General features: G+C 48.6%; 7 protein-coding genes across 7 annotated transcripts; 2 read left to right on the top strand and 5 right to left on the bottom strand.

Annotated features, from left to right (window-relative positions):
• Positions 1 to 1358: 1358 nt before the first annotated feature.
• CI109_101309 (uncharacterized protein) lies at positions 1359 to 2087 on the top strand (the record flags this gene model as incomplete). Its single annotated transcript, XM_032006449.1, has 2 exons — positions 1359 to 1988; positions 2070 to 2087. The coding sequence occupies 2 exons, from the start codon at positions 1359 to 1361 to the stop codon at positions 2085 to 2087; spliced, it is 648 nt and encodes a 215-aa protein (XP_031859284.1).
• A 1912-nt stretch (positions 2088 to 3999) lies between these two features.
• CI109_101308 (uncharacterized protein) lies at positions 4000 to 5205 on the top strand (the record flags this gene model as incomplete). Its single annotated transcript, XM_032006450.1, has 7 exons — positions 4000 to 4031; positions 4128 to 4148; positions 4228 to 4304; positions 4403 to 4475; positions 4562 to 4808; positions 4983 to 5026; positions 5100 to 5205. 7 exons carry the CDS (start codon positions 4000 to 4002, stop codon positions 5203 to 5205), a joined length of 600 nt encoding a protein of 199 aa, XP_031859285.1.
• A 234-nt stretch (positions 5206 to 5439) lies between these two features.
• On the bottom strand, positions 5440 to 7370 carry CI109_101307 (uncharacterized protein; the record flags this gene model as incomplete). Its single annotated transcript, XM_032006451.1, has 6 exons — positions 5440 to 5840; positions 5910 to 6505; positions 6570 to 6810; positions 6875 to 6935; positions 6989 to 7130; positions 7195 to 7370. The coding sequence occupies 6 exons, from the start codon at positions 7368 to 7370 to the stop codon at positions 5440 to 5442; spliced, it is 1617 nt and encodes a 538-aa protein (XP_031859286.1).
• Positions 7371 to 8699: 1329 nt separating this feature from the next.
• On the bottom strand, positions 8700 to 9035 carry CI109_101306 (uncharacterized protein; the record flags this gene model as incomplete). Its single annotated transcript, XM_032006452.1, has 1 exon — positions 8700 to 9035. One exon carries the CDS (start codon positions 9033 to 9035, stop codon positions 8700 to 8702), a length of 336 nt encoding a protein of 111 aa, XP_031859287.1.
• A 928-nt stretch (positions 9036 to 9963) lies between these two features.
• Positions 9964 to 10332, bottom strand: CI109_101305 (uncharacterized protein; the record flags this gene model as incomplete). The annotated part of the gene is made up of 1 exon (XM_032006453.1): positions 9964 to 10332. One exon carries the CDS (start codon positions 10330 to 10332, stop codon positions 9964 to 9966), a length of 369 nt encoding a protein of 122 aa, XP_031859288.1.
• Positions 10333 to 11130: 798 nt separating this feature from the next.
• CI109_101304 (uncharacterized protein) lies at positions 11131 to 11466 on the bottom strand (the record flags this gene model as incomplete). Its single annotated transcript, XM_065966946.1, has 1 exon — positions 11131 to 11466. The coding sequence occupies one exon, from the start codon at positions 11464 to 11466 to the stop codon at positions 11131 to 11133; it is 336 nt and encodes a 111-aa protein (XP_065823018.1).
• A 273-nt stretch (positions 11467 to 11739) lies between these two features.
• Positions 11740 to 13197, bottom strand: CI109_101303 (translation initiation factor eIF-1A; the record flags this gene model as incomplete). The annotated part of the gene is made up of 6 exons (XM_065966945.1): positions 11740 to 11792; positions 12325 to 12541; positions 12706 to 12809; positions 12912 to 12990; positions 13103 to 13114; positions 13189 to 13197. 6 exons carry the CDS (start codon positions 13195 to 13197, stop codon positions 11740 to 11742), a joined length of 474 nt encoding a protein of 157 aa, XP_065823017.1.
• Positions 13198 to 13495: the final 298 nt, after the last annotated feature.

The raw sequence follows: 13495 nt of genomic DNA, 5'->3' as shown, positions 1-13495 counted from the left end.
GAGGGGGGGCAGCGATGTTCGAAGCGAACGCAGCTGTCTCGACCGTGTTTGTCACTGCCATGTTCGAGTTGTCCCCTGTTCTTCCCTGCCCTTTCTTTTTAAACCTTCTATTCTTCGAGCGATGTTCGCCTTCAGTAGCTGGTTCTGGGCAGTCAACAATCCAATGCTTTGGTGATTTGCATCTCAAGCAAGGGTGTTGTTCGCTCGGTGTCCCCCCTGCTCGTCGCATCTTTGCATATAGAGCTCGCAATTCTCCTAACTCGTTCGAATATCCATCCATTGACTGGCTCGCTAGAGCAGCCATGCTCGTTTGCTCTCGATGTCCAGCATCAATTCTAATGATAGACTGTTCGATGTCATCAATAGCTGGGGTATATGTTGCCTTCCAGATTGAGTCCTTGAACGAGTTGAATCTTGTAGGAAGGCCATTGAGGATGATGTTCAGATGTAATGCCTTGAGGTCGAACGAGAGGTTGTCGAGCTCGAGATAATCTGATTGTGCATCTCGGAGGAATGTTCGCACATCTTCTCCTTCTCCACATTGTCGAGCGAGGAACCTTCGAGCGACTGAGAAAGTGTATTGGACACCAGCTGCTCCATGCTTCTCCACAATTGCTGCATATATTGCTTTTGACCTGCACATGGGGAGTTTGAGATATCGATCAAAGTTCGCACTGATCGTTCGACCAAGTGTACCACTGATGCCATTTGCAACAAGCTTGTCTCGAATATTCCACTCAATGTTCGCTTGTTGTTCGAGTTCTGTGAGAAGTGGTAGGCCTGCTGAGGAAGTTACTGTTGCAGGGTGAGGGAGACTTGCTGTGTTCGAGATGAATCCTTCTGCTCGACACATTACGAGTGCTCGTTCGAGTTGTCGATCCCATTCCTTGAAGTCATCTGGTCCAGTGAGTATGGGGACTTTATCGAGCGACTTCTGTAGAGCTGAGTCGAAGTAGGACATGGTGATTGAGAGTGGGTATGGTGTGTATGCTGGACAGGACTAGTTCGACGAGTTAATCGAGGTCGGTCGAGCGTACTTTGTTCGAATGTCGATGAGTGACTGCTGACTAGGTGTATTTCGATCTAGGCCTAATGCAAGCAGCAAGGTCTCATAATCTGTTGATATGACCTCAATGCATTCGATAAGATGAGAAGAGAACTACTGAATGAAGAACTAGCTATAAAAGTTTCGAGCGAACGGCGAGGGCTCGAGCGAACACGTGGCTCATCGTTCGAGCTCGCCACTCAACACCAAGTACCTCCTTCAAGCTGCAAGGTAGGTATACCAAGAGGTTATAACTTCCGTTGATGGATGCCGCTCACACACATGCCGCCGACTTAGTATCGGTTTCCGCGAGATGTTGGAGTGGGTCCTTCCTGCTCCTACTAGCTCCTTTCCCTCCTCCGACAGAGCGGACGACTCGACTTCCACCGAAAACAAGATCCGACTCGAGCTTTGCGATTCTGATTTCGAGACCGCACAAACGAGTCGAGGGTTCCTTCACCTGTTCTCTGGAACCTGGCTCCCCACAGGCGAGGATATCACTGCCGACCTATTAGTCAGGCTCAAGTGCTTTTGCAAGAAGTGGGACTGTGCTCTCGGAATCCGTATCCTCGATGATCTCACCTCTCGCTTCTGGACCAAGACCAGGGGTGACACAGGTCGACTTCTGTCTGCTTTTACTCTGGCAGCCAAGTACGATGTACCGGAAATCTGTGTAAAGTCCTTTGAAGAAGCGCATAGGTCGGTAGCACCGTATGGTGAAGCTGGGTATAGTTGGCTTGATCCGAAGGGTATGAGCAAGGAAAATCTGGAGAAGATTCCGACAACCTATCGAACCGCCCTGTTCAAGACGATGGAACCGTATGGAGCAAGAGCACGTCCCGGATATCACGATGGCGATTTGTTGACTCGAGATTTCCTGGACGCCTTGGCCAAAGCGAAGAAAGAAGAGCCGAAAAGAGGGATTGCCGATGGTCCCAACAAAGTAAGTATCTTTCATGATGCTGCGAGTAAATGTGTGAGTTCCTGCCACTCATGGCTTTGCTGACGCTTGTTGCTGTTACAGAGAGCACGCCTCGAGTAACTTGTTCAAATCAATCAAGCTACCTCCATGTCATCGACTTTCTGACATGGTAGGTGCAACAAGTTTACCTCGTGGTACGGAGAACGCTGATCATATATTTTACCTATAATGTACTTGACATCAAACCCGTATTTCGTAGTCCCTTCCCTTCCTCTCTTCCGAATCACGCTATATCATGAATCGACAATTACCATGCTACTTCTTTTCTCTACCATTTTTTACTTTACAATCTGCATATGTTTCAGCTGGTCCGATACGTATGGTCTGTGTTTATATACTCATGTATACACGTGTGACTGTTATGATGAAGAAGGTTGAGTATTCAAGCAACCGCGCGCACATGATGGGTCCGACCCCTCCTTTCGCCCTTCTTATCAAAATTGATGATGCTACGCCGTGCTTCGCCACTACCTTTTCATTCCCCTCATTCTCTTCTTTCCTCTTTCCATTCCATCATCTCAACTGCAGACAGATACGCCACGAAGTGCACGCTAAAACACCATGTCTAAGTCGACCTCGACAACTTCGACACCGGTATCCAGTCCCGTCGCTGCCATCTGTAATAATGAACCGGTCTTCGAAGGCAGTCAGAAGTCGAACTTGGAGGAAGCACAATGTATCGTTATCTCTTCTGACAAAGTCCCTTTTGATTTTCAAAAACCTCTCCTGGAAGCAGCAAGGTAAGACTACATGGTGGTCAAACTGCCCAGTGTAGCGTTGTTGTTGTTGATCTCGTACAGTATCTCTATTTCTCCACAGCGTTGGTTTTCGAGACCTTCTCATGACTATTCAACCGGATCCGACCACAAACACATACCTAATTCGACTGACCCAATCCTACGAGACCGAGTTCGAGATGATAGAGTTCTGCAGCCTGGTGAACGGGTCATCCTCTTTGATACCCGAAAATACCTGTAGCGTTATCGTGCAGGCTCTCGCTCGATTCCTCGATATGTGGCAATGTCAACCCGCCAAACTTCCCTTTCGAAACTTCCTCCAACAATGGTGGCAAGTACACGCCGAGCGACCCTGAGACCATATCGAATGGTTCTTCTCCGACCGTCGACCCATTTGTCTCGACGTTATCGCTGAGGCTTTCGTCGTCGCCCACGTTCCAAACAGAGTCCATTGTAACTCCTCAGCCTGCCTACAATGCGCGTCACCGGGGTTCAGTTGGATGCAACCGAGGGGGATGTCGACGGAGAACATCCGAAGACTGCCCCTAAATATCCTTATAGCGCTCTGGGAGGTATTGCTACCCTATGGAGCGGGAAATCGACCAAATCCCACAGATGCGGACAGATTGAAGAACGAGTTTTTGCTATGCTACGCTCGGCTCGCGAGGTAGTACTGTAGCGTCAGTACCCGAGGAGCAAACGAAGTGAGTCATAGGTTGTGGTAATTGTACACAGAGTCCACCAAATTGACAAGTAGCGATGGTGTACAAGCAACGTGCTCGACCCGAACAAAGCGACGAGCCAGGAAAGAAAAGACCGACGATCGTGAGTGACCACTTCGTGATATCATCGACTAGACACTGCTAACTCTCCAACATAAATTCCCCCACAGACCCACATCGATCCCCCTCTACCCTCATTCACTGTAGATAAGATACGCACCCCATCACTCTCCGTTCATGTCATATAACTCATTTCCATCCATGATAATAATATGAAGATTCGAAAGATGCATCATAAATGACAATCAGAACCAAAACAACAGTGCCACCGGCGCCGGCGCGTGGTCGTTTTGTTTTTTTCTCGCGTCATCTTTGATTTTCCTCGACTTTCCACAATCAATTCGACGAACATTACTTGGCGTCTTTGCCTGTATATTCAACCTTCTTGATCTACTATTACACCTTCAACACTTGCTACAGTCCAGCACATCTCGACCTCCCCGATACCACAGTATGTTCGGCGCTATCGTAGCTGGCCGATTGGTGTACGTCCCTCTGTTCCCTGTCTATCAGACTTTGCCTCCACCTTCGCTCTCCAAGGCGAGCTATTGTTGACTAATTATTCACTTCACCGTACTCAGCCAAACGAACTTGCAACAAATGTGAGTCCAGCTTGACATGTCTGTCATTCTACCAGTCCAGTGAAGTGAAGCTGAATATCTCTCCAACCAACGTCCATAGCGACGAAACGCATTTCGTCTTCCCGCTCGAACAGCCGTACGAGGTCAACCACCTCACAGTCTTTCTTCTCGGCACGGGTAAGTGGTCGAATGCATACGCTTCGTTCAGCTTCCTGCATCCTGTTGCGAACAGTATAAGAGAAACACCAAGCCGATATTGATTTCGGTGATCGCAGTTCCGTTCCCGGAAGGATATGGAGCCTGTGTACATTTCGCTTGGCCGGGAAAAGAGTATATACCACTTGGAGTGTGAGTGTTCACGCCTGCTATGCTCCCCACCAACTTTCGTTGAATATACTAAAAAGTCCTAAGCTGAACCTTCATTTGTGATACAGCTTAACCAATTCCAAAGCTTCTGCCATATACAGACTCCGACCCCACCTCCCTCCCAATATCACTATCAACCAACCCTCCCCACCTGCTCAACTAGGTATTGAGATTGCCCCTCTATCGCAGCTCGAGATAATAGCTCAAAACCTAGCATCTTCAACAACAGCTGGTGCTGGTGGTGGAGAGGGGAAGGGAGGACAGTTGGTGAAAAATGTGGATGTTGGAAAGGTTGCGGAGAAGGTTGTGAAGAATGTGAGTGTAACCAAGAGCTGGAGATTTGTGGAGGGGTGCTGTAACTCCTCTACACGTTTCCTGAGAGCGGGAATGAAGGCCATCGACTGCAACTTCTGGCTGTCACCGCACCCCAGGATATATTGAAAAGAGAAACGAAGCGAGCGCAATGCTAACTTTCTCCGTTCTTTACAGCTATTCAACTATCTCCATTCCTTCGGAGGCGAGATCAAACTCACGTGAGTCTTAGCTGCTGGACAATCGCCAAGATTGGAACGTTAGCTGACACCTTTCGCCTGTTATACATAACAGGCCTGAAACACCGATCCCGCTATCCGTGTTCCAACAGTGGTATACAAACTTTACGAGGAAGATCGAGAACGATAAAGGTGCCGGATTTTTGGATCGGGAGGACTAAGCAGTTTATGTGACCGACGAAGATCTCAACCTATGCTCGTTTCATACTTGATCACTCGATATATCACAAAGCAGCTGTCGTCTTCCGATATTCCGATGCCTGGAGTCGGATAGACTTTCTTTCTTGTATTTGTGTTCAGCCGACTGCTACCCACCCTACCACGCATATAATCTAACTATACCCAAAATGCATGCAAACTCTATATGTCTAAGATGTTATGAATCTAACGGCCCCTCAGTAACCCAATGTCTTCTTCCTCAGATCCGTCTGTTCCCTTCTCTCCCTCCTCCACGGCTCGACTCTCTTCCAATGATCTTCCGTCTCCCTCCCTGCCCTCTCATCAGCCTCTCTCATCAGATCCATCAGATATTCCGAATAGGTCCATTCGTATGGTGCGCCGAACACCAACTCCTGTCGATGAAGTACGACTTTTCGATGTGGTTTTGAGTTTGCCGTAGGGTCGGCATTGTCAAATGGTTGTGAGGCGGTAGCGGGGGCAGAGGGGATGGAGAAGGGGTTGGTAGGATTTGGTGGAGGAGTAGGATGGGCTGGGAATGAGGGGAGTAGACCGGCCCATAGGAGGGAGGTGAGACGTGCTTGGACTTGAGCAAGCGGGAAGGGAACACATTGGTATACTACATGGTGAGAGGGATGTCAGTTTTCGGTGTTTCCGCACGAAGTAGGTTGTCAGAAAGATCGCTTACTCAGTTGGGGGAAGGCTACACTCCTATCACCTTCCAAGAACAGTAGCAATTCGTCCAAACCTTTCATTCCAAGTCCCTTTAAACCTCCAATCTCCCACTCATCCCCACCATCCCTCTCTCCATCTTTCACTCGTTCAGTCATTAACTTCTTCCCGTTCCACGGTGCGTCCGTGTCCTTGCAGAACGGCAAATAAAAGTTGTAACCCGTCGCAAAGATGATCGTATCAATCCCTTCCAGTGGGGTATCATCCCTCTTCTCCTCTCCTTCTCCCTTTGAAGGATGGAAATGTATTCGACCTTCTTCATCGATCCGGTCGATCAATGGTCGATAAGTAATAAATGGAGCCCAAGGTCCATCGAGACTAGCAGCAAATGGATTAGGTCCAGAAGAAGAGACGTAAACTTCTGTGAACTTGTCGACGGGATGACCGTTGATTGGTTCGCCGGAAGGATGGTATTTGTCGATATTAAGACCGGCAATGAGACGAGAGATGTCACCGCCTGAAGCGTATGATCCAACAACGAGGATACGTTGACCGACGAAATCGATTGCACTACGATAGAATCGAGAATGGATGATCTGACCAGGGAACGAGCTGCAATCCCAGAGTCAGTCAATATGGTTTAGGAGAAAAGAGATGGTCAGACAAGGACACTCACGCCAATCCTTCGACATCGGGGATCCACCCATCTGAATAATGTCCATTCGTTACGCTCACATGATCAAACTCTTCTACCTTCTCTTCGGTATAAGGCGCGGTCGAAGACTCGACCGTCCACTTTCGTGATTTGGCCGAAGGGTTCGGTGTGAGGTAAAGTCGTTGGACACGGGTGTTGAAACGGATGTAAGGGAGGAGATTGTAGTGTGCAGCAAAGGCTTGGAGGTATTTCTCGATAGCATCTGGCGAGGGAGCAAGATTATTAGTATAACGGGCAGATGAGGGTTGGCCAAGAGGCAAACTCACCTCGATCTGGGAAAGTAGCCGTTCCTTCGGGAAACTTGAACCCTCGGAAGCTCATCAGATCCTACGATCAATAGGTGAGCTCAATTCGTTGAAGTGACGCGAGACAGCACTCACGTTGGGCAGATTGGTGCGCAGACCTTCGTACATCGGTGAAGGGTTCTGTGTGGCAGGTGGATATGAGAACACCTGCATGGGTCCGGAGGAGTTGGAGACTTTAGCCAAGCGATGTGGTTTAGGTTGTTCCTCATCTGCGAGCCTGGCGAAATGACGATGTGAATCAGCATGCAATCGATGACTCGGCGCGAATCGAGACTGCTCACCAGACACCACCAACATCCTCTCTAGCTTCGTAAACTACCACTTCCAACTTTGTCTTGACCTCATCTCTCGCCCACACTTCCAACAATTGTTCTAATTGCGCCAAGCCTGACGATCCAGCGCCGACGATAGCAATCCGTGTAGTATCAGTAGAGGAGGATGGTAGATCGTATGTCATGCTTTTGTCGATGTAAGATGGTGAGGGTGTAGGTTGGAGAGGTGAGAGAAAGTGGAGATGCAAGATGCAAGATGCAAGATGCGATCTAGGATGAATTCGCATTTGATCGGCAATCACTCATACTGCGAAAGATAACAAATGTGGAGGGAATGTCATTAGTAATGTGGGCATAACACAACATTGCGTGATAACAATCTCGGAACGGGTGACGAGTCGAGTGGCAAAGTGGCACAAGTCCGCAAATCTACCGCTGTCGTGAATCAATATCGACCGACGTATGTATGTACAATCCTCAACGTGATGTCAACAAACATCTCTCCCTTAGCGTCGAACCGTCCCTCACACCTTAGTGATAGTTCCCATGTAACAATAACATACACTCATCCAAGTCTGCTCTCAACCTGGTGGACAGCTGTCGTCCAAGCGTATGTCTTTGCCAACTCCTAATTGTGCGAGCCGGTCCCGACGGTGCCTGACCCCGATGCGCCAGGATCTTCTTTTTGGGATTGACGAAAGAGCGCCGTGTCTTCGTGTCGTGCAGCTGTCTGAACTTTTCGCCAATTGACTTCGTCCGTCTTGTCTGATGATGATAAGTGGATGGCTATGAATTGATTTGCGATAATGTGGTGAAATGTGCGTCTGAGTTGTGTGTGATTGTAGAATGTTTGAGTTCTGGGATCAAGTCGCCACTTCTTATAACACACAAGGACCCATGATCAAGTCTTTGAGAAGCCATTACTCTTACCTTTCATGGTTTCAGAGGAAGAAAGGATCCTCAACATGTCGATGACGATGCAAACCGGTTATTCCAGTGGCAGCGTACCATAAGAGAGATCGATCCACTTGGCATAGCAATTATGACGACAAAGTGTGGTGTTCAAAGGGGAAGAAGACTGATTGACGTCGTCTCAGACTACGGTGAAGGTGTACGACCAGTGTCGTCACTTGCATGATCTGTTGATGTCCTTTCAACGGCTTTGTGGTGGCATCACGTCACAAAGCGCGTCTCTGGTCAATGACCCAGCTGAAGAATTGAAAGCGGGATTCAGTGGGGATGCTGACTGAACATGGCGTAATAACAATCTCGGAAGGATGAGTTGAGTGGCAAAGTGACACCTGTCCGCTAATCTCCAGCTGTGCTGTCTGTATTGCATCAAACATCGACCAACGTAGGCACAAGAATCGACTTGTGATCAGTATACATATCCACACAAAAGTCACTTCGTCCTCGATTCATAGTAATACTACCTATGTGAATCAAACACTACCTCAAAGCCTCCCCCATCCTACCGAATCGCTGTATTCCGGTGCTTCACCACTGTACGTCCGCTACTGTCCGCGCGAGCCAACGCTAGGCGCCGAATGCACAGACCCCCATCCACCTTGCTGATGTTGTGTCAACTGGTCTTCCGTCCAACCAGCACATCGCCTCGCGTTCTCATCGTCGGATTGAGATTGGGGCATGAGATCGTATTGACAGCAGCACACAATCTTGACAGCGTTCACAGAAGTCGTCAAGAGCGTTTCGCTGGGCTGACCACCAGTAGAACGTGTGTAGTTGGCCAACTGTTTCTCAGTGAAACCACTCGTAGTCGTAGTCATCTCAGCTTGGGGCTTGTAGGCGCTGGATCGACTCGCATTGGAAGGAGCTTGTTTGGATGCCATCGTAGAGAAAATGGGTGGAGGCGGTGGTCAGTGCTGTGATACTGTAGCGTTGTAAACAGATCTGTATTATTTGGATGAGGAGAAAACAGATACCTATGAGCTTTCGGCTCTCACATTGCTCTTCTTATACACGGCACAATCGTGTCCCATCCTCGAGTGACCACTGTCGTACTGTATGTTAACCTTTCACAAAGTAGTAGGGAGAATGGATCTGTTGCCCCGTCGATGATGAATCATAGCGTCAGATCAGTGTACAAAAGGACGGCGGGTATATCATTTACGATGGCATATCGTTACCAAAGGGAATTTCTGGCCTTCTTTTTTTGAACCCGTAAACGCAGTACTCTACCTCCTCATCGTCTTTCAAGTCCGTTGAGGATCCTTTGACGCCTTTGCATCTGTATTACTTCGGCAAACCCCTTTTAGGTCGGAGGGAAGGGTGAAGAGGCAAAGAAGGCATCCCAAAAGATGTCTGCTCACCAAAAGTGCAGGAAGGCAATAGGAAGCCTTCTTACACCGATGGCTTCTTGCGATATCGTTGCAGATGAGCTTTTGTGACTGACCTAGCCTTTCGTGGTCGGATGGCCTTCTAATACTACTTTGTGAAGGACCTTCCTGACCGTGCTGGCCTTCGTATTTTACATCACTTGAGTGTTTGCTTGTGCAAACTCCAAGCAATCAAACGATCATGGTGATGATCACAAAGGCGAGAGGTAGCTACTCGCCTCTGGACGATACGGAGCTCAAGCCGAGTGAGCTTTGTAGTATGGAACGATTCTTGCCGTCTCAAATCATGCATACAGAACTGACGTTCTCTTCTGATACATACACATCATAACTCTCCTACCTTGGTCTCTCGCTCAAGCGCAGTGGTCATTGAGCATGACACCAACATCACTCGTACTGAACATTGACGCGGTTCCCCTCTTTATCTTCTCTCACATATGTCCAAGACCTTTTTGCATGTCAACACTTCACCAGCCCTCGTAGGACAATCCTGCTTATCCATCGGACCCTGCGACGAGCCCTCAGTCACAATGACTCGGACGGCCATTGGGGAGGGACTGCGGTACGGCTCAGATCCTTCAGAGTCAGTAGGTGCCGTCATCTCCCTCTGACGCTGGTAGGCGGGTTGAGAAGGGAGGTTGTAGTCCCTGCTCTGGTTGTGGTTCACCTCAGGGATGCGGAGGGTACTGAATTGAGATACAGAGCTGGGATTGCCGGAGACGTGGCTGCCGGTGGCGAAGGAAGCTACCGTACTACCTCTGGTTGTGGGAGAGACTGCTCTAGGAGTCATTGTGCGTTTGTATGTATATGTGGTGGTTGTGTGTGTATCAGTAAGTTATTACGAATGGAAATGAGTGGCAGAAGTCAATAACGGTGATTGTTGTTTGTTGCTTATCAGAATGGGGACGAACGTCGAGTTGCCACAGCGTCACCCTTTTTTATACGTCGTGTGGTGCGATTGTCCCAATTGAGGACGAACATATCCTTTTACAAGTGGAAGACAAGACAAGGGATCATGAATCGAACTGACGATTGGAAGGCGAAAACGTCAATTGCAACAATTAGTGTGGATGACCGTCCCCCTTCTCGGACAGAAGCAAAATTCCCCACCTCAAACGGGCATCTGTTTAGGTCATGGAAGACGGTCCAGAATAAGTACAACACAATTCTCACAAAGAGCCTTCGCGCTATATTGCAGTGTCGCAGAAGGACCTTTGTCCTGTGGTATCATTCGCCGATGTCTGTCAAGTCCTTTGGACGACGAGACAATCACGCACGCACAGATATGAGCCTACGGATCTCATACGATGTGTGAAACGACCTCCACTAGCGATACGCTTCTCGGCCTGTATTTGGTCCGATATGTCGTCCTCTGGGCAATAGACTCATCCCATGCATGCCTTAGTACGAACAGTGTCCTCTAACATCATCCGCTCTGCCCTTCACCTCCTTTCAACTTACCCCTAGCATCAAACCCAGCACATACCATCCGCCGCAAGGTAACTACTTGTCTTATTTACCACTACCTACGTCCTTCCCCCTCCTCTCCTCTTTGTCGCAAATTCTGATCATTCAGTGACTTGCTTGCTCATGGACGGCGTTCCATGCGGGCTGCAGCACTAGAGTGTGTGCTATTCCAATGGGCTTCTTGAGCAGCGTTCTTACCTGCCTCGCATTCTTTCATACACCATTTCGGATCAGTACATGCACAGTTCGGACTGATCGGCGACATTGTTGCTGTATCCCTACCTGCAGGGGTATAGACCATCATCGGCTGAAGGGTATAGCCAGGATTGTTAGATGTCGACCCTGCGCTCATGGTTCCGGCTGATGAATAGCCAGGAGTACCGGTGGCGGTGGTAGTGGTGGTGGTGGTGGTGGAGATACGAGAAGTCGCAGCATTTGATTGAGATTGGGATGGCATTGCGTCTCTGAAATATGTGACGATAATCTGATGTTAGTGGAGTGCAGTTGAACTCTGTGGCCCGTCAGATATTGTGGATAAGTGGGTATGTATCGTAGACAGGAGGTCAGACTGGTGTAATATGGAAAGCTACATATATGTTTACGTTGTATACTTCAACTGTCCTCCCTTCTCCTTCGCAAATTCCTTTCACCATCCACCGAGATGAACAAAAGAGAGACATGATGTTACCAATCCCCCGAAGTGCACAGCAGTGAGACATGAGGGGATGGATTATGAGCAAATAATGACCTGCAAAGCGGTCGCTGTATCCGTTCTCACTGCACCTGTTGCAATGGTAAGATCAGCATGGCTCACCTGTGAGGACCCATGACGATGTACAACTTTCGATGTTAGCAAGTATGAGTTTAGCCCTTCGGACAGATTCAAGGACAAAACGTGTTTCGGCTTGCAACTCCAAGTGTGGATGCCTCCTTTCTTATACTTAAGACGCTTCGTGAGTCGGTGGAAGTCACCTCGGGCGAAGGCGAGGAGAGACAACGTGAGAGCTGAGATTGACGTTCAGTGATCTTTAGGGGAGATAGACCTCGAATTCGTGAGCAAGGATCAGAAGGAGATGATTGCATGCACATGATGTAAGATAGGGTATACACAAGCATGTCGAGGGGTGACGATTCTGCGGGGCAAAAAAGTACACTGTCAGCCCTTCCATCCCTTTGTATATATATGACACCCCAATGATCTCGGTGCAACTCCCGACCACCGGGCAGGCGAACCATATGCTCTTCCCACACAACGGTCCAGATGAGGCGATTCTCGCACGCCTCAGTCTCCTCGACGGGCTCGACTGGAACTCACAGATATCGTCGATGTCCGCCTCCTCGAAATCGATCCCACCTTCTTCCTCCTCGTCTCCGTCCACCTCTTGGTTCTCGACCAACTGGAACTCTTTTAATTCGCCATATGTCTTCAAGTTACGAGCTTCGTCAGGTGTGTATCGGTGGATGACATCCCCTCGGTCGTCTTGGTAGTCTCGAAGAGAGATGAGGACGATATCGCCGACAACGATCCAGACCTAGTAACAAACCATAACGAGTCAGCATCCATGAACGATCAAATAAAATGGCCGGATGGTGAGGTATGGCTTTTGGGAGGGGAAGTGCCCCATTCCAAGGTGATAGTGGTGCAGATGGGGAGACATCCAAATATTCGTGGATACGAATAGACTTCCAAACCCACCTTCTTTCTCAGTTGTCCTCTGATTTGTGAAATTCGAGTGACACCATCCTGACATTTTGCTTCTATTCGGCCGTTACCCAACATCTTGAGCACCTGGGCGTATTCTGCGGCAGTAATCGGGTCAGTACGTTGTTGCTATTGGAGTACCAATTCGGCCATTCGTAGGCTAGTCGGTCGTGTGATGATGATTCCGACTGCACACTCACCCTGTCCATCCTCCTTGAAGATAAGTTCTCGCTTGTTCTCACCGTCTTCCTTCTTTCCTCGTCTGTTGTTCTTTCCGCCCTGTGTAAATGATGATATATCAGTGCCTACTACAAGTATTGGGAGGTTGTCGAGGATATTTGACAGGATCACCGATGATCATGGCGTCATTGTGTGAAGAGACAAAACGCACCTTTCCCTTGTTCTGCAAAGGAGGGGAAGAGCGAGAGTCAGCTAGTGCACACAGAGCATAGCAATACCATGAGCTCCGCAGCTCACCTTAGGCATATTGCTATTTTCTGATTAGTAAGTAAGTTGATAAAGATGAAATATGCTCTATGAGCTATTGATGTCAAGCAATGGAGTTGAGTCGTGTGGTGTCTGTCCAAGTCAAAAGAACGAACAAACGAAAGAAAGAATGGATGATGAGTTTTCACAACCCCGCGCCTAAATTTGCCACTCCACGCGGTTTATTGTCGATTAGGCACGATGAACTCTACAATGAGGTCACGGACCCTTCGTTGGTTTGTATTGTACTCGGTGAACGATCAGAATTGTTCAATTGGGTTGATTGTACATCAAAGCA

The sequence above is a fragment of the Kwoniella shandongensis genome, chromosome 2 (assembly GCF_008629635.2).
Source record: "Kwoniella shandongensis chromosome 2, complete sequence".
Lineage (NCBI taxonomy): Eukaryota > Fungi > Basidiomycota > Tremellomycetes > Tremellales > Cryptococcaceae > Kwoniella > Kwoniella shandongensis.
Note: the sequence above shows the minus strand (reverse complement) of the source record. Positions and strands in the feature narration are given on the sequence as shown.